The 21,183-nt window shown below is 41.3% G+C and overlaps 1 protein-coding gene across 1 annotated transcript in view; it reads left to right on the top strand.

The window, feature by feature from the left end:
- Positions 1–21,183, top strand: part of SLC38A1 (solute carrier family 38 member 1) — a 61,207-nt gene that overhangs the window by 32,298 nt on the left and 7,726 nt on the right. Inside the window, exons 6-11 of the mRNA XM_003793555.3 lie at positions 15,846–15,919; positions 17,397–17,489; positions 17,770–17,851; positions 18,859–18,941; positions 20,415–20,473; positions 20,588–20,713. Coding sequence (XP_003793603.1) covers positions 15,846–15,919; positions 17,397–17,489; positions 17,770–17,851; positions 18,859–18,941; positions 20,415–20,473; positions 20,588–20,713 — 517 coding nt within the window. The remainder of the gene's footprint in view (positions 1–15,845; positions 15,920–17,396; positions 17,490–17,769; positions 17,852–18,858; positions 18,942–20,414; positions 20,474–20,587; positions 20,714–21,183) is intronic.

Below are 21,183 nucleotides of genomic sequence, written 5' to 3'. Positions count from 1 at the left end.
AACCCACCACCTTAGGTGTATGTGGCTGGCGCCTTAGCTACTTGAGCCAGTGTCTCTCCTAGAATTAAAGAGCTCTGTAGGACAGTGAATTCGATGTTTTCTTCCACATTGTCACCCTAACTCAGTAAACCCAAGTCGAGCCTCCGCTCTTTATCACCCTGGGTGGATGTTTCTAAGCTGCCATATATATATATATATATATATATGTATGTATATATAATCTTGGGCCAAGTGCCAGGCTGTAGGGTAAAATGACAGATTTGTACAACATGTTTCGATGGTGATTTTTTTGTATGTGTGAAACCCTAACCTCTGAGAATACTGCAGACGTTGTTTGGGAAGCTACGTTTCGGATTTTCAGTGCATTGACACGAGCCCCCCAGTGCTAGTCCCAACAACTCCGCTTCTAAATGGCTGTGTAGATGTAATAAGTTACTCAGCCACCCTGAGCTTCAGTTCCCTCCTCTTTAAAACAAGGAAATTGTACAAGAAAAATCTCAGAACTTGCCAATCTCCAAAACTCTGTGGTTCTTTGTGATTCCAAAGCTGGAAATAATTCAGTTCAGAGATGTGTATTACATTGGTCCGCTTTTCTTTTTAGTTACTGTAATATATGTTGTAAGTTAATGTCGTGTAAAGAGTTAATTCTTTAATGATGATAACAGCTCCTGTAGTTCTGACTTTGTGCCAAGCGTGACTGAATCCTTACAACTCTATGAAGCAGGTACTATTGTTAGTTCTCCATTTCACAGATAAGGGGACTGAGGCGCAGAGAGTAGCTTTAATTTTAGAATCTTCCTTTGTCTCCATTTTGGGTGTTTCTTTCACCTCTCTTTTTTGCTAGATCCCTTGTTTCCTGTATTCTAGTTCTTCATCTTTCTGGATTTACTTCTTTGCTGTTACTGCTGAGGAAAGGTACATGGAAATAGATTTGTGAGACCTTCATGTCTGACCTGTTTTTATTCCACCCTCACTTTCCATCGGCAGTTTGGCTGGTGACAGAACTCTGCGATAGCAGCAATTTTCCTTCTAGCTTTTTTCTGTTGTGAAATCTCATATCTTCTGATTCCTGATCTTTCATATATAACCAGATTTGGGGGTTTTTTTCCCTAGAAACTTGCCAAATCTTTTGTCCCCCATGTTCTGCAGCTTCGCAGTAATGTGCCTCAACATGGGCCCGTTTTCATCAGTTTTACAGGTGACAAGCAAGTGCATCTTTTTCTTTTAGAAATCCATGGCCTTCAATTTGGGGAAAGTTTCATTGTTGTATTGATGAATTTCTTCCTTCAGCTTCTCTTTCTCTCTTTCTGGAACAATTACCCACATTTTGGATCTTCTGGACTAATCCTCTAATTTTTTAATCTTTTCTTTATTTTCATTTTTATAATGTTTCACTATACTTTTTCTGGATATATCCTCAACCCCCCCCATTATTTATTGAATGTTTTATATCCACTATTATTTTTTATTTATAGGAGCTTTTTTAAATTCTCTGTTCCTTTTTTATATTACTTTGGTTCTGTTTTATGAGCCCAGTGTCATCTTTGAGGATTCCAATGATAGTTTTTTTTCTCCTTTCTGGAAAATTTTAAAGTAGAGAGAAAATAATAGAAAAAGATTTTCATGTTCCCTTCATCCCACAGCTGCTTGTTTAGTCAACCACTCGCCCAGATTGTCTTAAGGCAAATCCCAGCTACCATGTCATTTTATCCATAAATATTTCCGTGTTATCTCTAATATAAAGCGCTCTTAAAATATAACCTTAATATGTCATACCTAAAAACAACAGTTCCTTAATATCATCAAAGATATAAATAACTAACACTGCAATTGCTCTGATTATATGTTTTTTTTAAACAGTTGGATTGTTCAAATCAGTACTGAACTAAGGTCCACACAGTGCAATTGGTTGATCGGTGTTTTAAGACTCTTTTCATCCACATTCTCCCATCTCTCTCTTTTTTTTCTGTGCAATTTATTTGTATAAGAAACCAGGCCATTTGTCCTATAGAGATTCCCACCATCTGGATTTTACTGATTGTCTAGTATTTCTGTGATACAAGCTGGGGAGGGGGTTGTTTGTTTTGGACTCTGTGTTTTACTTTAGACACTTTCCTTTGAAGTCAGATGGTTCCTCTTTGTCTGCTATCTTTAAGAATGGGGGAAAACAAGGATGATTTGAGCCCAGGACATGTGAATGGGGCTCCCTGGCAATAGCTCCCCTTGAGGTGCTCTCTCTCTACTTGGGAACCACCAGTGTCCGTCTCTCTGAATTCCGCCTCTTTGGCTGTGCAGATCACTCAGAGAAGAGCTTCTGATCTCTGCCCCCCCGCAAGGGTCTGGGCCTGGTCTCATCCTTCTGGAAACCCCCAGTGGGGAAAGGGGCTGGGGGGGGGGATCCCAGCACGCAGGTGTTCACCCAGCCCCTAGTTTTCTTGAGAGTACGGTTCTTCCCCACAAATCGTGCCTAGCCCGTTCCCCAGAGATCTATACTCCGTCTTTTGTACTCTCCAGAGAGTTATCTTCAGCCTTTGACAGGATGGGAGAGCGGCACCCACTCAGCTTTACGGCATAGGAGACTGGTCTGGGCAATGTAGCCATTTCTTGAAAGAAGTTCAGTAGATCCTCTGTATTTCAGCTCATCCTGTTCATCGCCCCCTAGTTTCAGTAATACCGGCAGTGACTTTTAGGGGATACCATAGTGCATGGAAAGTGGTTGATCTTGGCTTTCTCCACTGCCAATTCAAGATTCCATTCTGTCTATTTTCCAGCTTCCAAAATTATCCCTACAGCTTCATGCATTAAAAACAAAAGCAGAAAAAATAGCGGCAAGACCCTTTCCTGGGATATCAGGAAAGGAGCAGGAGTAAATGTTTATATTCTATCTACACTTCTTAGAGTTCCTTGACCTTAGATTATACTGGCCAAGGGATAGTTGATCTCCTGCCTCATGGCCATTTAGGTTCAGACTGAAGCAAAGAATTGGATAAACTTGACTTTTGTAGTTAAAGGAAGATTTCCATGGATGAAACCCATTATAGATCTTTGAGTTGTTTGCTAAATGTGTGAACTCCAAACATGCCATGCCAGATCTTAAGGTTAAAGCTCATGAAGGTGTTTGCATAAAGACTCAGATCTTAACTTTCACATAAAACACAGACCCCCCTCCTACCTCAGAATAAAGACTCATTCTGTGGCTGCTATAAAACCAGCTGCTCCCACAGCTGCTCAAAGCCAAAAAGCAGTTGGCAGGATCAAGATACTTCATCTGGTACCAGGGCCCTGTTCCAGACTCACATTGGCCAACACAGGAAAGGAGTCCAAGGCTGTCCAGGCTTCTTTGGACAGGCAGCTGGGAAGGCTCCTCCGTGTCTCACTCAGGCCGGGTGTGGAGTGCTTCTCTGGGGTCATCTGGAAACTTGTTAGTGTGATTTCTTTTTCTTGGATGAGCTGGGGGCTCATATTTTTGACCTAACCATAATGGCTGTCATCCCTGTTTAACACACATCTAATTCAATTAGATTCAGTGAGTTCTGTCCTTTTGTAAGAATGTGGTTAGATTTTTGTATTCGCCTGAATTCTGAGGCTTTATAATTCCATCCAGGGAGCTGGAAAGGTACTAGTGGGGAATGTACACTTACAATTGTTCTGAAGGTGTATGTTCTCCGTGGCACACACAATGGGGCCGTACCCTGAAGCAGCAATTCAGGGAGGTACTGAGGCACAAGTACCTGGGGGTAGTGTTCCTGTTGAATTAAGTCTTCCTAAGAGGGGGGAATTCAAAGAAAAGGCACTGGACGCTAAAGAAATCTCCTTCTTCTGTGAGTTCCTCTTTATCTTTAGCCTTTGTGTACAGCTGCTCCATAACTCCATTATAACAGAAGTAGGAATCAGAAATCTATATCGAAGAGGAAGGAAGTTGAGCTTTGTTTTACTTCGTTACATTTTTAAAAGATTCCATTTAAAGATATACATTTCATAGAAAATTAATCTCTTTAGGATGCTATCTCCTCATAGTGCTAGGTGAAGTGTATGTTTATGACACGATACAGAATCTGATAAAGCACCACTTTGTGTTTTTCCATAACGTCCTAGCCTGTGTGAGGATTATTTATTATTTGAATGATGTGGCCCTTAAGTTGAAAACCCTGAAAAGGAAAGTGTAAATGCATGTCACTTCTGAGATATCAGAGTTTATTGTAAACACTAAGTTTGTAAACAATCTATTTGAAATGTTAATTATGAAACATTACAAACTGTATAAAATAATAGTTTATTGGTTTGGGTAACTAGAATTCCAGACCTTTTGGGGCCTTGTTTTCTAGCTAGTTTTTTTTTCTAGTAACGGGGGTCTTGCTGTTGCTCAGGCTTGTCTCAAACTCCTGAGCTCAAGCAATCCATCTGCCTCAGCCTCCTGGAGTGGTAGGATTCCAAGTGTGAGCCACCATGCCCAGCCCCAAACTGTATTTAAAACCTCATCTGTTTTCCACCTATCTCTGCTTCTGCCATACTGACCTTCCCTTTTCTTTTCTTTCTTTCTTTCTTTTTTTTTTTTTTTTTGAGACAGAGCCTCAAGCTTTTGCCCTGGGTAGAGTGCTGTGGCATCACAGCTCACAGCAACCTCCGACTCCTGGGCTTAAGCGATTCTCTTGCCTCTGCCTCCTAAGTAGCTGGGACTACAGGAGCCTGCCACAACACCCAGCTATGTTTTGGTTGTAGTTGTCATTGTTGTTTGGCAGGCCAGGGCTGGATTCAACCTCCAGCTCTGGTGTAAGTGGCTGGCGCCTTAGCCGCTTAAGCTACAGGCGCCGAGCCTGACCTTCCCTTTTCTATAGAGCTGTATTGCCTCAGCCTTTCCAATAACTTAGATTGATCCTTGCTGAAATGAAAGAATGGTTATGTAAGAATTAGATTTTGCAAAACCTAAAAGAAGGCTTTACGGCAAAACAATGGCTCTCATCACGGTTGCAAATTTATTGAGGGGGTGGCAAGAATCAACTGAAATGTTTAGTTCACCCCCAGATTTTTAGTAGGCTGTGGAGATGTAAGATAATAATCACAAGGTTAGCATGGGAGTCACCACTCATTGTTTACTTCCCTAGGAATGCATCCTTCATGTGAAAATTCAAAATAGTTCAGAGACTGTTAAGAAATACTGAATGAGATTTGTATCCCCAAAGGGTATTTGTTAAATTACCATTTGCAGAAAAGACAATAATTGTCATTGTCAGTTCACATCAATTTTGTTCACTTATGATGGACTGTTTAATTGTGATTCCATTCTCTCTCTCTCTCTCAGTATGCACCTCTGCAGACCATTTGTAATTATCCTACCACCAAAACAATGCAGAACTGTATTGTCCTTGGGTAGTGTTTACAAACAAATCAGTAAATAGCTGTAACAGTAAGGATAAATCTAAAAATATAGAGGTCTCTGCAGATCAGACTACCAGGTTCCTTCTCTCTTTAAATTTGGTGTTTTACAATTCAGCCTGTGTACATGTGGGGTAGACAGAAATAGAATCAGAACTATAGACTCATGAACACGCTCCCCTAAGTCACCGTTCATATGTCCTAGGAATTTGATCATCATTATCCCATCACAGACGCGGTCTTCTCGTTCTGTCAGGAAGGTCATATTCTTAAACACCTCCCCCAGCGTTGCTTTCTGATGTCTCTGAATATTGTTCAGCAAATTCTAAGTTGCAGTGAAACTGCAATGTACCTTTGTGCATACTCTGCCTCCCCTTGAACTGTCGTTACTTTATGACTTTACATATTCAGAAACATTTGAACACCACCTACCAAGTTGATAATCATGCTTCTAGCGGCAATAAACACGGTCTGTGTGACGTTTACCAACTTAATCCTGGTAAGTGGGAAGTCATCTTCTCTGTGCATTGCTAAGCAGGCAGTTCTTGCCTCCTAAGGAAAGACCAAATGGGATCTTGTGATAAAAAAATAAAAATAAAAATGGGGTGGTTATGGGGAAGTCAATGAGGAAACCCTGCTCTTCCGGATGATCCTAGGAGGTCCCCGGGTATAGTCACATTCATCTTTCATCTTGCCAATCAGTTAGTTGTTTTTAAAATTCTTTGCATTATAGTCATGGTTCCTTAGAAATGATCTGAAGAGAAAATTTTTGTCCTTCAGCTGGCAGCAAGACTCACTGGCATCAGAGCCTCTTGTTTGGGAATAGTAATACTGGAAGGGGAGAAATGGCACATTCAGCCTTGCCAGAATCTGAAGCACATGGGAAAGGGACAGCAGCAGTGCCGCTGAATTCTATTGAAATTCACTGGATGAAGAAACTTTTCAGAAGTGGGGAAATGGAAAAGTGGTTAGTGTTGTGCTGACAGTGAGTGCCTATTTCGTAAACAAAAAGAGTTGGCATGAGTAGGAGATGAGTCCCACCCATTGTTTTTAAAAGTTGAGCCGTTATTACTTAGTTTGTGAGTCATCAATGATGGCTCTGATAAGGGGTTCCAAGAATTCAATTCTCTTGGCTGCAGAAAGGTTGTGTGTGTGTGTGTGTATACACCAAGTTCATGCCATCCTATTTATGCTGGGCTTCATCTGATGCCTTGGTTCTGTCCAAGGACAGAAGTGGGACCTCTATTTGGGTGCACTGTAATTTTGGTGCATTGTAATTTAGCCTGCAAGAGGCAGCTTCACTATCCTGTCTACCTCCATGGTGCACAGAATGCCTTCCTGTTCTCTCATCTGGTCCGCAGCAGAGAAGTATCACAGCACAGAAGGGCAGGTTATGTATAGTCCCGAGAATTAGATTTTCAAGGTTAGCTTGAATTTTATTACTCACAGAGTGATGGTCGGTTTGAGGAGTGATGGTTCCTATGTGGGCCAGTTCGTTTCGCTTTGTTCTATGTCCACAGACTTCGCCTTATGTTGGCCACATGGTATCAAAGATCTGCATCTGTTATCAAGGGTCAGACCAAAGCCAGCTGCCGCTTCTTTTCGTGCGACCTGCTAGCTAAAAATGGATTGTACTTATTAAGAGGGTTTTTTTGAAAGATGGTTATAAAGTATACATTATTTCATGGGATCTTTATAACAACCCTATTTGTCTTCCCATTTTTTGTTGCAGTTTTTTTTTTTTTTTTTGGCCAGGGCTGAGTTTGAACCTACCACCTCTGGCATGTGGGGCCAGCCCCCTACTCCTTGAGCCACAGGCACCGCCCTTGTCATCCCATTTTTTATATAGAAAAAGAAACTAGAATTCACAGTGGCTGAGTATCTTGCCCAGGATGACGCTAATTAATCGGGAGGAAGGCAGCAAAGCCCTTGGGTGCTCCTCTTAAACCTCCCACCCTCCTTAAACGTGCTTTGTTACCGTGAAAACAGAGTGGGAAAATGTGAATGAAGCCCCACGGTGACCATTCTACGAGAACAGTCTTAAATACCCACCAGGAACAGCATGTCCTGTATCTCAGTGGCTACATGGAATTTCCCTGTCACTTAGGAGTTACATCTTTAGAACATGAGAAGATGGTAAGGATCTAGGTTCGAGAACCAGTTGTCCTTCTGGAATGGAAGAAGCAGCATGAAGATGTGTCAAGAGTTAAAAATGTAGAACCCCAAAACCCACAAAACCCCCGCCCTCTATAAACTATAGGCAAAAACAGGAAGTGGTCATGCACCATGGCAGGCCTGCCTACTGGTACAATTTCCTCCTCCAAGCTCAGACCGCTTCTTAGCTTTTTACAAAGCGCCAACTAAACTGATCATTCTATTTTTGTCAGTATGCCCCTTTTAAATTCTTCTTTCTTTTTAGGATTATATTAGGTATTGTTTGACTTGGCCATCAGAGATGCACATTTCTTTTTCTAGACAAAACAAAATACCTAACAGTGAGGCTAATTTAAGAGGAATTTTGCACCAATGAGTTTAGATTCACCTACAAGGAAAGAAATGGAAGGAATCCTACAAATAATCGATCTCCACCTGCTCTCTGTTGAGCCTTTTGAAACCACTCCTTCTGCTTCCTAGTCCCACTTATAAATACTACACATAATCACATCCTAGCATGATGGTCCTCTGACCCTCAGGATTTTGAAATTTAATCAGAAGTTAGTGACTCAGAGGCTGCTTTAGAACTGAGTAATTACATGTTTCTGTTCCTTTCTATAAATATTACGTGAGCTCCTTAATGAAATAGAGCTTAGGACTTAAACAAATGCAATGCCCCCCCCCCCCAAAGAGTTGAAACAATAATACTGTCATTTGTTTTAAAAGGTTCTTTATATATTTTAAATATCTCTATTATGAAACAAAGATAATCATCAAAGACCATTTTGAAATACATAAAATATTTAAAGAAATCAATTGAAGTCTCGCTGTTTACACACAAGGTCTGTAACCATTTTGACATTTAATTCTGAGTTTTCTGTCTTCTGCTAAGGCCTTGTTTTTTACATTATCCTTCTTCTGTGGACACTTGACTTTGACAGACAATGTGGGATGGTGGGTAAGGACTTTGGAGAGAGACTACCAGGGTTCAAGTGCTCTGATGTGAGCTGTGTGACCTGAGACAAAATACTTAACCTCTCTAGCCTTCAATTACCTTATCTGTGAAACAGAGATAGTAATAGTACTATACTACTTAAAAGGGAAACATTTTTAAAAGTGCTCAGCATGGGCCTGACATAGAATAGATACCCCCAAATTTGTTACTACTAGTGATCAACAAAGTGTTTTATTAATTATACTGAATCCCCACTAAAGTAAATTAAAACTGTAAGAAACTCATTGTTACATAAAAGAGATTACATTTAAAAGCTTTCCAAATACAGAAGAACCTCCATAGCTGATCACCTCCCTACATTGACCACCTTCATACGTTGATCAGTTTTCATAGACCTGACATGCACCATGTGTACGGATCAGTACAGCAGGCCTGGTTCCTTACGCTGACCACCTCTGCATGTGGACCAGTTTGTTACAGTCCCTTGCTTGGTCACCTTACAAAGTTTCTAGTGTATCTAACATTTTTGTGTGAGTTAGGGACTCGACCTGGCCCTCTCTTTTCATGTGAGCTTTCATGAAAGGAAGATTCTTCCTCTGTGTCCCTTTCCTCTCCACTGACACCTCCCCTGGCCAAGGACCACTACACCTGTCTGAACCTCACTGGAACCTCTGGTCTGGGCTTCCTCCTCTGACCCACTCAGATGTCACAGTCCCCTTACTGAAACCCTTCTCTTGCCCATACCTTTGTTTCTTTTTGCCCCTGGCTGTCTGTCATATTGGGCTGGAAAACTCCAAACCCCTTTTCAACAGTGCAGATAGTCAGCATCTCAAATTCCTGCTCTTCATCCTCACCGGGGTCCTCCCTGGTACCCAGCCCATCTGCCATACCCACCTAATGCTCTAGTCTCCTCAAGAGCGTGCTCAACCTTCCTCACTTTGTACTGGTGTTTCCCTTAGGAAGAGCAGGGGGAGTTACCAGAGATAAAAGATGAATGAAAAGTGAGCAGGAGGAAGGTGTAGGAGGGAAGAGGCAGCTGGGAAATGCAGTCAGAAGAAGAGGTTGAAAAGGGTGAGGGAGAGGCCAGCAGCTGCATGGAGGGTTCGGGGAAAGATGGCTGGCCAGAAACTATTCATTTCATAGAGTCTGTCTGATTTCCTTGTACTGGATTTAAATTCCTCTTAGAAATTTTCTGCCTCCACCAGCAGTATGTCTGTGAGTTTTGGAGTGAGGCCTGTGGGCTGGTGAGACAGGGATAGATAGATCATAACAGGACAGATAATAAAAACCACTTTAACTTCAGCTTGGAAAGTTCCTATGTGGACTATCCTGCTCATTTCATGAAGGGTGGTAAAGGTTTATACTTTGTAGTGGATTTAAAGGAGGAGGAATTATATAGTGTGCTGAGCCTCAGATCCCTTTTGGAAGGAGGGAGAGATGAGGGAAGAGAGTTTGAAAATATTTAACTAGATGTCTTGGTGAAATAAGGAATGCTTGAGGAAGTCAACCCAAGACCTCGCTCTTCACACTGAAAGCCGGTCAGCATCCTACAGAAATGAGAATCATTCAGCCACAACGCTTCCCATCATCGCCACCTTACCTGAGTAGCGGGTCCAATCTGCGTTACGGGCAACTGCGCTGTAATGCTGTCAGGGCGCCCCACTGCAGACAGGGTGATGCTGCCACGGTAAGATGTTAATGAGAACAGAAACAGCTCTACGTGGTGCAGGCCAGAGCTTTTGACTCGTGCTATCCAGGTGCAGTCCATGGAGCGGTCGCAGCAGCACCTGGGAGCTTGTTAGAAAGGCTGACTCTCAGGTCCTGCCCTAGACCTGCTGAGTGCAAATATTCACTTTAACAAGTTCCTAAGGGAATCCCGCATCTTTGGTAAAAGTTTGAGAAGAGCTGCTTTCAACTTTGGCAAGTAAGAATCCTGCTAGGGAGGGTTGGTTAGAGCTCTCTATTCTTTTGAGAGGAATGGAAAGCGCTTGGCTGCAAGGCAGCCCCAACACCCCCATGAGCTATTTCTGTCTCCCAGGCAGTGGTGCTTGCCTTACCTCCCCCCTTTCAAGGGCTCTGATGCTGCGTGGGGAGGACAGCAGATGATTTCTTGTTACATAGCTAGGCGTTTAAAATATAGGTTCATCTCAGGGCGGTGCCTGTGGCTCAAAGGACTAGGGCACCGGCCCCATATGCCGGAGGTGGTGGGTTCAAACCTAGCCCCAACCCAAAACTGCAAAAAAAAAAAATTTTTATATATATATATATATACATACATATATATATATATATATAGGTTCATCTCAAAGTGTTGTGAGGTTGTTTTATTTTGAAGTATACCTTATTTATAATAAAATCTCCCAATGTAAAGGGTAGGATATGTTTATTCTAAGTCACTTGTGGAGTCATTGCTGCCCTCATACTATAGAACGATTCAGTCACTTTAAAGGTGTCGGTTCCATCTGATGTCAAAGCTTTCCATTTTATAAGCATATGGTACTTTTCAAATTGAAATTTATTAGAACATGTCCATATAATCTTTGGGTAAATTATAGAAGACCAAAGAATTATAGTCCTGTTAGTAGGATTGAAAACAATGACAAATAAGTGTTTTTAAAATAGATGTTTGGATGTTCATCGTTTACAAGATGAATCAAACTTTTCTTGCAGCAAATAGAGTAAATATATCTAGGACCATTGTCAGAAATCTTAAAAAGCATGGAAAGCAGGAGTATCCCTGAGGGCTGAAAATGAGCTATTTCATCCCAGCTTTCAGAAGTGGCAAAAAGTAGATCCCAAGCAGTGTTGCAGGGCCAATTGTGAATAGCTTGTCTACAGGCAATTGCTGTGGAAAATATTGCTCTGGAGGGGCCAACAAAGTTTTCCTAAATAGTCACTAATGGTACCTTTTGAGATAAGGTCACAGGACTGTCTCAGATGGGAAGAGTCTTGAATTTAATAAGATACTTGGTATATTCTCACATAACTTGCCAATGAGATTCTAATACTTGTAAATTCATTGATTCTCAGCTGAAAGTCTGTTATGTGTGTGTAATGTTCATTGTAAGTTGGTAAACAGGTGAATTAAACTTTCATGGCCTGTCCTATAGTCCAGTGATAGAGACAGATGATAAAGCAATAAAATGAAAAGATTACCTGGCTTTTGGGTGAAAGATGGATCCTAAGAGGCAAGAAAAGGGAGGTAGATAAAGATTATCACAGTTGCCCAGAGGGTGAAGATGAGGTGGCCTGGACTAGAGTGGTGGCAGTGGAGATGGGGAAAAAATGCATATGGATTTGGGATAAATTTTGTAGGTAGAAATGGTAGGACACTTGCCAGTCAATTAACTCTCAGAGATGAGAGATGAGAGAGTTGGTGAGAGATCAAGGATGACTTCCTGGCTTCAAGCAGTCTGCTGGTGGATGGGTCATTCCCAGATGGTCTTGTTCTGTTCAAAGTCAGGGGCTTGAATGAAGGCACAGCCAAATAAGAAGCTAGAGGAGGTGGTTCATACATAAGCAAAAAGGATCAACAATTTTAAAAGATAACACAAGACTTGAAAGATGTAGTACGATAGAAATAAATGTAGAGTTCTGCACTTAGCTAAAACAAAACAAAACAGAAAAGGTACTCAGGACAGAGTCAGGAAGACTTAGCTTTGTAACAGTTCACATTGGAAACTCCAAAAGAATGAAAAGTGTGATGTGGCTGCCATAAAAGTGAATTCTGAAATCACTTGCCTTAAAAGAAGCCTGATGTCCACTCAAAAAAATTAAAACTCACATGCTTTGAGCTGTTTGGACCAAGATGGATGTTGTGGCATTGTGTTTCTCTCACCCTTTAAGAAGGTTAGTAGAGAAACTGGACCACGACTGACATGTAAATGGCCCAAATACTCCATCCCAAGGCGGACAGTTGAAAGAATTAGAGATGTTTACATCAAAGAATGCAATCTTTGGCTCGGCACCTGTGGCTCAAGCGGCTAAGGCGCCAGCCACATACACCTAAGGTGGCGGGTTCGAATCCCCAGCCTGGGCCCGCCAAGCAACAATGATGGCTGCAACTAAAAAATGGCTGGGTATTGTGGCGGGCCCCTGTAGTCCCAGTTACTTGGGAGGCGGAGGCAGGAGACTCGCTTGAGCCCAGGAGTTGGAGGTTGCTGTGAGCGTGATGCCATGGCACTCTACCCAGGGGGATAGCTTGAGGCTCCGTCTCAAAAAAAAAAGAATGCAATCTTGAAATGAGCACCATCAGGACTGTTAGGTAGAAGAGGGGTTAGGTTTCAAGTAGACTCGAATAGGTTCAGAAGGTAAAATGACCAAGGATAGAAGTGATTTAAGGGAGGGGTGCGGTGGTTCCCACCTGTAGTTCTAGCACTCTGGGAGGCTGAGGCGGGTGTTGCCTGAACTCAGGAGTGTGAGACTAAACTAAGCAAAAGTGAGACCCCGTCTCTAAAAATAGAGTCCCAGCTACTCGGGAGGCTGAGGCAAGAGGATTGCTTGAGCCCAAGAGTCTGAGGTTGCTGTGAGCTATGATGCCAGGGCGCTCTATGGAAGGCAACAAAGTGAGAGTCTGTCTCAAAGAATAATAATAATAATTCAGCTCAGCCTCAGGTCCAAAGCACAGAACTTTCCAGAACAGGATGAGTGGCATAATTGTTCCCTGTCAGAGCTGGATGCCTGTGTGTTGGCCTGGAGCACAGAAGCATCCTGTCCAGGGTGAAAACCCAGTCCTTGACAGGGTACTTTCTGAAGGTCTCTCCCTGGGGGAGTTGCAAATTCTTAGTTTCTCCATAGGGGATGCAGAAATCTCCTAGGACATCCCTACATCCCATCTTTCAAAGTGTTGCTGACACAAGCACTCTTGAAAGTTCCTGACCTCATTCTTTACAATCTCAGCTCTCCCGCCGTCCCTTCCCATGGCCATGTGCAGTTATGGGTTCTAGATCTTATTCTATTCAAGGGTGAACATAAGTGTGAAGTATCACCTTGGTGCCCAGTTACCAGTAGCTTTAGTTCCTATGTACGAATGCCTTTTTCACCCACCACTTTTTGCCCCAGCCATATCAAAACTTTTGTTCAATGGTGAGTTCAATGGAAGATTAAATTGTATTCAGATGAAATAAGAAAAGAATCAGGTGTGTTCCTCTTTGTTAGCACAGGAACCTCAGAGTATGTTATTTTTTCAGGAAACTATAATCATGTGTCCAAATATCTATTTGGACACATAGGGGTGTAATCATGCTCAAAACACAAATGTTTAAATAAATCATTGCATTTTCTCCATTTATTTTTCTTTGCTCTGTCTTTTAGATGTCACAGTTTCTGTGTCTCAAACCACCTCTGACTTGATTTTCTTAGATTATTCTAGGACCTATTTGATTCAATTAAACAATATATTGCTTCTTTCTAAGACTCTGAACAAGGAGCTGTTCCACTTATCCCTGGCCCAGAATAGATAACCAGGGACTTACCCTCTAAATCACATTCCTCAAGAATCCTTGGGAAATAAACAAAGTCTGTCTATCTGAACGCAGTTCCTCAACAGGTCAGTTCAGCCTTTCCCCAAAGTGTTGAGCTTTCTGTTCTTTCTCCCAGTGTTTATTTCACCTCTGCTCAGCTCTGCCCCTCTTTTGTACTTTTTTGGAGACAGTCTCATTACGTCACCCTTGGTAAGAGTGCTGTGACGTCACAGCTCACAACAACCTCCAGCTCTTGGGCTTAGGCATTTCTCTTGCCTCAGCCTCCCGAGTAGCTGAGACCACAGGCGCCAGCCACAAGGCCTGGCTGTTTTTTTGCTGTTGCAGTTGTCACTGTTGGTTAGCTGGCTCAGGCCAGTGGCTCTTGCCATACTCACTGAGCTCTGGGCACCACGCCCCCTCTTTGTGTTTTGTGGCTGGTTTCTGACAGTCCGTCTGTTTTCCCGTTGACCATTCTGCACTCCCTGTCTGTCCCCTCATGGCCACAGGAGGAACAGAGAGCCGAGGAGCAGAGTTTCTGCCCCAGGGAGGGCAGGCGCCTGCAGTGGTAGCATCCAAGTGGAGTCGGGACCTAGAGCAGGGGTTCCACAGGTGTGCGGGCAGGGGAAGGGGCGGGAAGGAGGCAGCGGGGGCAGAGAGAACAGTGCAATGTGCCAAGTGCTTCACAACAGCCCTTTGGAAAAAATAATTGTCTTTAATTACCCAAGCGTAGAATCACTTGCAGCGCTGTATTGTTCTGGGGATATATTTTCTTACATAAGGAAGTGAACTGTTTCATTGGGGACTGAAAATCTTTTCTCTTTTTAATAAATAGAGTTTATTTTTCAATTATCATGTCTATTCTAACAAAATGATTCAGAAATACTCTGTGGAATCTCCCACATCATTTCAACTGTGCTTTTTTCTCAAGAAGGGTTTAATAAGGAGCCAGATGTACTAAAACAGAAATATGTGTTTGTCATTCAAAAAGTCTTTTCATTATACTTGATCGTCAAAATTTTTTCACTAGCTACGAGAGGTGCTTATTCACCTGAGAGGAACCAGGTGCAAAAAATACAAGTTACATTGGTGGTCCAGTGTGTAGATTCAAACACAGCCATAGAATGACATGAAAAGAACCCTAGACATCATCCATGTCTTCAGCTTGGCTTCATGTTCTAGGTGAGGAGTTTAAAGAAGAGAGAAGCTAAGTAAGTTGCCCAGAGTCACGTGGTCACCCCTGTTGGACACTGGCAGCCTTTCCCTTCCCCGCCCCCTCCCCACACCCTTTTCTCACACTTTCTTGCCCAGTTATAACAGAGAGTAAGTACACCGTAAACTACAAAAGCTTTCTTTCTTTTATAATGTTCTTTTAAAATCATCTCCACTGGGCTCAGCGCCTGTAGCTCAGTGGCTGAGTTACCAGCCACATACACCGGACTTGGTGGGTTCAAACAACAATGACAACTACAACCAAAAAATAGCCGGGCATTGTGGTGGGCGCCTGTAGTCACAGCTACTTGGGAGGCTGAGACAAGAGAATCATTTAAGCCCAGGAGTTTGAGGTTGCTGTGAGCTGTGATGTCACAGCAATCTACTGAGGGTGACATCATGAGACTCTGTCTCAAAGAAAAAAAAATCATCTCCACTGAAATGTTCCCAGAGACCTAGTTGGGCTTTGAATTACGTAAAGGATCGGAACTGTTACTCAGATTCTAATGAGCACGTCTTCATCTGGTGGGACATTTTTATTGAGGATTTGAAAGCCATGGTGACTAATAGGCTCCAAAATTTGGGTACTATTAGCATCAACCACACAAATATGGTTTGCCCTTCTAAAATATAAGGTCAGAATATATATTCTTTTCTAGTTATTACAACAAGATTTATTTTGCTCCATTTAGGATACTTTTGACTTCTGTGACATTGCTGTCTATATATTCAATAAACCTTCTATTGATCTGCTCAAAAGAAACAGGTAAGCTGAGAATCCATTTGATTTTGTTAAAGCCAAAGTGAATGATTTCCCTGGTGATACTGTGAGCAAATGATGGGCTCTCTGCACCACAATCTGGTTATCGAAAAGAAAGACTGCTTTGACCCACCACCACTGGAGAAGCGATGGTGGTATTTACCTATACAGCTGCACAAAGTCTAAATTAAATTGTCACAGACAATGAACAGCTAATGTTGTCATTGAACATGAGTTCTCAATTATACCTGTTTTTCTAGGTCAAGATGATTTCATTTTAAAGGTTTCAGTTTTCCTTAGGCCTTTACAAACCTAGAACAAAGGTCTCATTTTTATATTATAGCTTCCAAGGTTTTGAAAGTAAACAGACCTTTCATTCTCTTTTGTGAATATTCCGGGAGGAAATGTTGCTCCTGAGGCCACGTGGGAGTGAGGGAGAGGGCTGTGAAGAGGCGTTGGGTCCTCTGGGCAGTGTCATACCTGAAGTGTTTATTTTCTATTCCCGGGACACTGGATTATGTTTGTAATTTTTTGACTTTTACATTCACTGAAACCACATCGGTCAGCTATGATTGTGTATAGATGACTCCATTTAACTGGAACATTTCTTAATAAGTTAGGGATCTAGCCATCATCTACATCTAGCCAGTTTAAATTCTGGCCATATGAGAAATTAAACAAAGGTTTAATTATAGCCTGACCCATATCGCTTTCTGTGAACTTTTGGAACACATGAACTAAATTGTTATAAAGAAATATAAACTTTTTCTTAAAAAGGATGGTTTCAACTTTTAGCATTTATTGGGATGAACTAGCTGAACACTTTTGAATTTTCCTACGGCCAAATTATTCTTTTGATAGATTTGTCTGTTGGTCTTTTATGAGTTACGTGTCTTTGAACTAAATTTTACAAATGATTAGAATTCTTATGTTGTAGCTATTAAGATATTTCTAAGCTCGTTATATTTAGGACACAGAGGCATTGATGGGATGGCATTAAGATAAATTTTTGTTAGCCTAACCAGTTCAGCTAATTAACGCAAAAAAAAAAATCTTTTTGTCTCAACCATTAGGATTTTTAAAAATTTTTTGTTTGGGGGTTTCTTTTTCTACCATCAGGATTTTTGTTTTAACCAAAGCTTTGTTTTAATGATATATGCCAGACCAGAGGAAAAGATCACTGGGAATTTCCCCCTTAGGAAGGTAGAGATAGTTTTTTAAAAATAAGTCTTATGACCTAATAGTTTAATTGTAATGCTTTTATAGCCAACTTGAAAAAGGAGAAATGGTGGTTGTGTCTGACATTTTAAAATGTCAAGAGGTTGTTTTAGTACGAGAATGCCGTAAGCCTCACCAAGCCAAGGTGGCTATTTGTGTGAATTGAGAAAGGGACAAAATAACTTGGGAGGTGGTCCAGGGAAGGATGAAGTTTTGGCTGTTTTATCTATTAGAACCCTGTCATTTCTTGTGTTCTCAAAAACAGGCTGCATGGTTTATGAAAAGCTGGGAGAACAAGTCTTCGGCACTACGGGGAAGCTCGTAATCTTTGGGGCTACCTCTCTACAGAACACTGGAGGTAAAAAGAACCTGCTTTTCTATACATAACTTTAATACCGGTGGTTGGGCCGTCACGTAAATTTTAACATAATTCAGGCAGTTATCATCCTTACTGCCAAAATGGCACGTGAATGGTAAGGCAGAGACAGCAGCCACTTTGAAGGCAGATATCCTGGGAGAGCAGCTAACGCTGCCTTTGGGTCCTCCTGAAGGTTGGTCTGAGAATGGCTGGTAACTTTTGATATAACTGGAGACATGAACCTTAATATCTTTCTGAAAATGTTCTCATTTTCCTCTAGCAATGCTGAGCTACCTCTTCATAGTAAAAAATGAACTACCCTCGGCCATAAAGTTTCTAATGGGAAAGGAAGAGGCATTTTCGTAAGTCATAGACCATTGTTTTTTGATGTTAACTAGAATGTTTTCAATGTAAATTCTGAGTAACCAAAATGTTTGCTTTATGAAAATTACAGAAAAGTTTTCCTGGGATGGTTTTTTCCTTTGTTATTTCAACAATAAATTTCTTTGGGGTTATACACATGCAAGAAGAAGGGGGAGCCATCTGGATATGGACATTTTAAAGGTAGACTCGTCTGCCATGATGTAAACAGTGGATACTGAATTTTCCCAAGAGCGTGAAATCTATGTCTAGTTTCTGTGACGTGGTACAGATGATGCACTATGTTTACACAGAAGTGGAAAGTGAAAAAAAAGTGAAGGCCATAGCCTCTTTCTTGAAGAAAGGATATTGTATTTTGGGAGCAAAATTTACAGGGGCCAACCTCCTTAAAGGTGTAGCTAACCCTGGAAAATGTTGCAGCTGCATCTGGTGTTGTGATTATGTTGCGACTCCCTCTTGTTGAACAGTTCTTATCAGGCTTAGTTTCTCTGTCTTCCTTCAAGGGAGAATCATAAAAGCCAAAATTCCAAGTGTTCTATCCTCAGGATTCAAGGTCAAAGCCAAGGGATCAGGGAAAGAGAAATGCCTACCTGTGGTGACTTATTTCCTACTGACATTAGATGAGCAAAACAAAAAGGAACTTTCTCTTTAAATAATTGATAGGACAAGTTGTAATCCGACAGAATGCAATGTATGCATTCAGCTTCGAAACCAGGTGAATAATTGAAAGGAATGCCACATTTAGCCAGTGGGGGAGGGCAAAAAGCCAATATCCCTTCTTCCATTACCTGGGAGTGAGGCTGTATTGTAGTAAGTGAGGAGTGGTTGGGTCAAAGTGTTTGGATGAAAGTTGAATAATCCCTTAAAAAGTTAATGGTAAAAATTGGGAGTAGTAAAAAAGTAACTAAAATATATCATGAAATTTTACATTTGAGAAAAAAAGTCACTTTCTTAAAAAATGTAACTAAACTGCTGAAATGTCTTTCAGAGCCTGGTACGTGGATGGCCGCGTTCTGGTGGTGATAGTTACTTTTGGCATAATTCTCCCTCTGTGTCTCTTGAAGAACCTCGGTAAGAACAAGTTTTGCTTTTACCTTACTCTTCAGTACCCAGATGAATCAAAAATGGAGTAAAAATGAACTTTTCCCTCTGCTTCCACATGTAGGGTAAAGATTAGGGGAATGATAAATTGCAAGTATTAATCAGGCCCAACTTGGGATAAAAGCACTGGGCAGTATGAGAATGTCCCAGGCCCTCTACCAAGCTGTGGAGGAGAGATGGGAGAACAGACTCAGATGGGGATGTTTCCTTTTCTTTTGTTTTACTTTCTTTTTTTTTTGCCAGGTTGAGGGGTAAGGGGGGGGAGAGAGGATATTCTAAGTCCAGAAAATGCAGTTCTCCTTATATAACATCTTAAATGCACTGATTATTTAGACAAATAGATTTTCAAATCTAATAGCAAGACAGAAGGTTGCTTGTATTTGTACCCCCACCCCAAGTGTTAGGAATTGCTGTTAAATGTAGAGAGTCTAGCCAATCTCAATTTATCTGCCTAACTGAAGGGGGAAAGAGAAGTGAAAGTCAAAAATGATGGATAATTTCCCAGTCATAGCCATTTGGTTTAGACATCGGTTTGGTTTTTATGCTTCTATTTGGAGACAAGAATGCTTGACATTATGGGAGTTTCATCCATTGAATAATCAGGCCAGAGTGCCATCCAGTCAAAACCCTCCAAAATATATATATCCTCTAATTCAAGGCAGAAGTTTGGAATAAGGTTTTTCTAAAAATATGTATGAGCCACAGTTTTTTGTTTTGTTTTGGGGAAAAAAAATCAGACTTCTCTAGCTGTTCTGTGAGGTTTAAAAGTCAACTTTTAAATGTTTTCTTTTTTAATTTCTGGTTTCTGGGTCTATGTTTTGGCTCTTCTATACCAATAGAGCTAGGTCTTTGCAGTTATGTAGAGAAGGGCTCTTCCTCGGGGGTGAGAATCATGCAATCCCGAGAGACCACTTAACTACCATTCTGGAGATAACGGTGCCAGCTGGAGATCTCCCAGGCATTCTAAGGGAGCTGGGTGAGGATCCCCAGATACTCAATCTATCACTAGAAAGTTCTTTTTGTCTACTCTCTCTCATTTGGGAAGAGAAGTATTATAACTGACATTCGGTATGCACACAATAAGTGCATAATAAAGAGCCATCAAGGGGATCCAGGAGTGAATGGATTTGCCTGTGGACCGCCACCAGAGTACACCACCACAGACAGAGGGCCAGAATTGGGAGGCTCTTTTTTCCTGGATTCTGGGAATCTATGTTCTCTAGTGTGCCAGGGAGAACTGGAGTCAAAACACATAATGTTTTTATTCAAAGCTCCATTTCTTTGCCAAATAAGGTAGCACTGTCAGATAATAAATCTCATGCTCACGTTGACACATATGTATATTATTGGAGCCCCAAACTACACTTGCAATAACGCATCGAAAGAAATGAAGTGATGAATGAAATAGTAGTAACAATTTATTTTTTCTCCTTTTTTTGAAAGGGTATCTTGGCTATACTAGTGGATTTTCCTTGAGCTGTATGGTTTTTTTCCTAATAGTGGTAAGTGCTGATTGAAATAGTTTGGTTTTGTTGTGGTGCAGTGCTATGTAATGATTGTTCATTATGTGGCTTTACTAAATTCTTCGTTGTTTCCACTGCTTTTTTAAATACTAGGTCATCTACAAGAAATTTCAAATTCCCTGCATTGTTTCAGAGCTAAACTCAACAACAAGTCATAATGCAACAGATAGTGACATATGTACGCCAAAATATGTTACCTTCAATTCAAAGGTAAGTTTTCCTATCCTTTACTGATGAATGCAAACATTTTTAATAAGGGCATTATATTTCTCATACTATGAAGTCACAGTTTTCAGTGTATTCATTCTCAAAAGAACACAAGGTACTATTGTTTCCAAGTTCCAAAATTCATTTGCAGGTCTTTGAGAAACATATACATATTATATTTTATACTCTCTCTTACCCATTTACATGTGGGGATAGCTGTGAGCGTGATCTATGAAAATGTGATTCTGGATATTGCCTCGGGTCCTCTCTTCCTGCGTAGAGTGCTGGGTGATGCTTTAAAAACAGATTTATAACATCCTTAGCCCACTGCTGCTTATATGGTGGTGATAGAAAGGAATCCACAGACTTCCTCAGCGTGCACAGTTGAAATATAGACACCACCACAAACTGGCACTCAAAAATGCTTCCAGACTATTACGATATTGTCCATACTGTGGGGAACAGTGGCCTAGGGAGTCTGC

Source organism: Otolemur garnettii, unplaced genomic scaffold (genome assembly GCF_000181295.1).
Source record: "Otolemur garnettii isolate 467f Iridium unplaced genomic scaffold, OtoGar3 scaffold00070, whole genome shotgun sequence".
Lineage (NCBI taxonomy): Eukaryota > Metazoa > Chordata > Mammalia > Primates > Galagidae > Otolemur > Otolemur garnettii.
The sequence above is the reverse complement of the archived record's forward strand: the minus strand, read 5'-3'. Positions and strand labels throughout refer to the sequence as shown.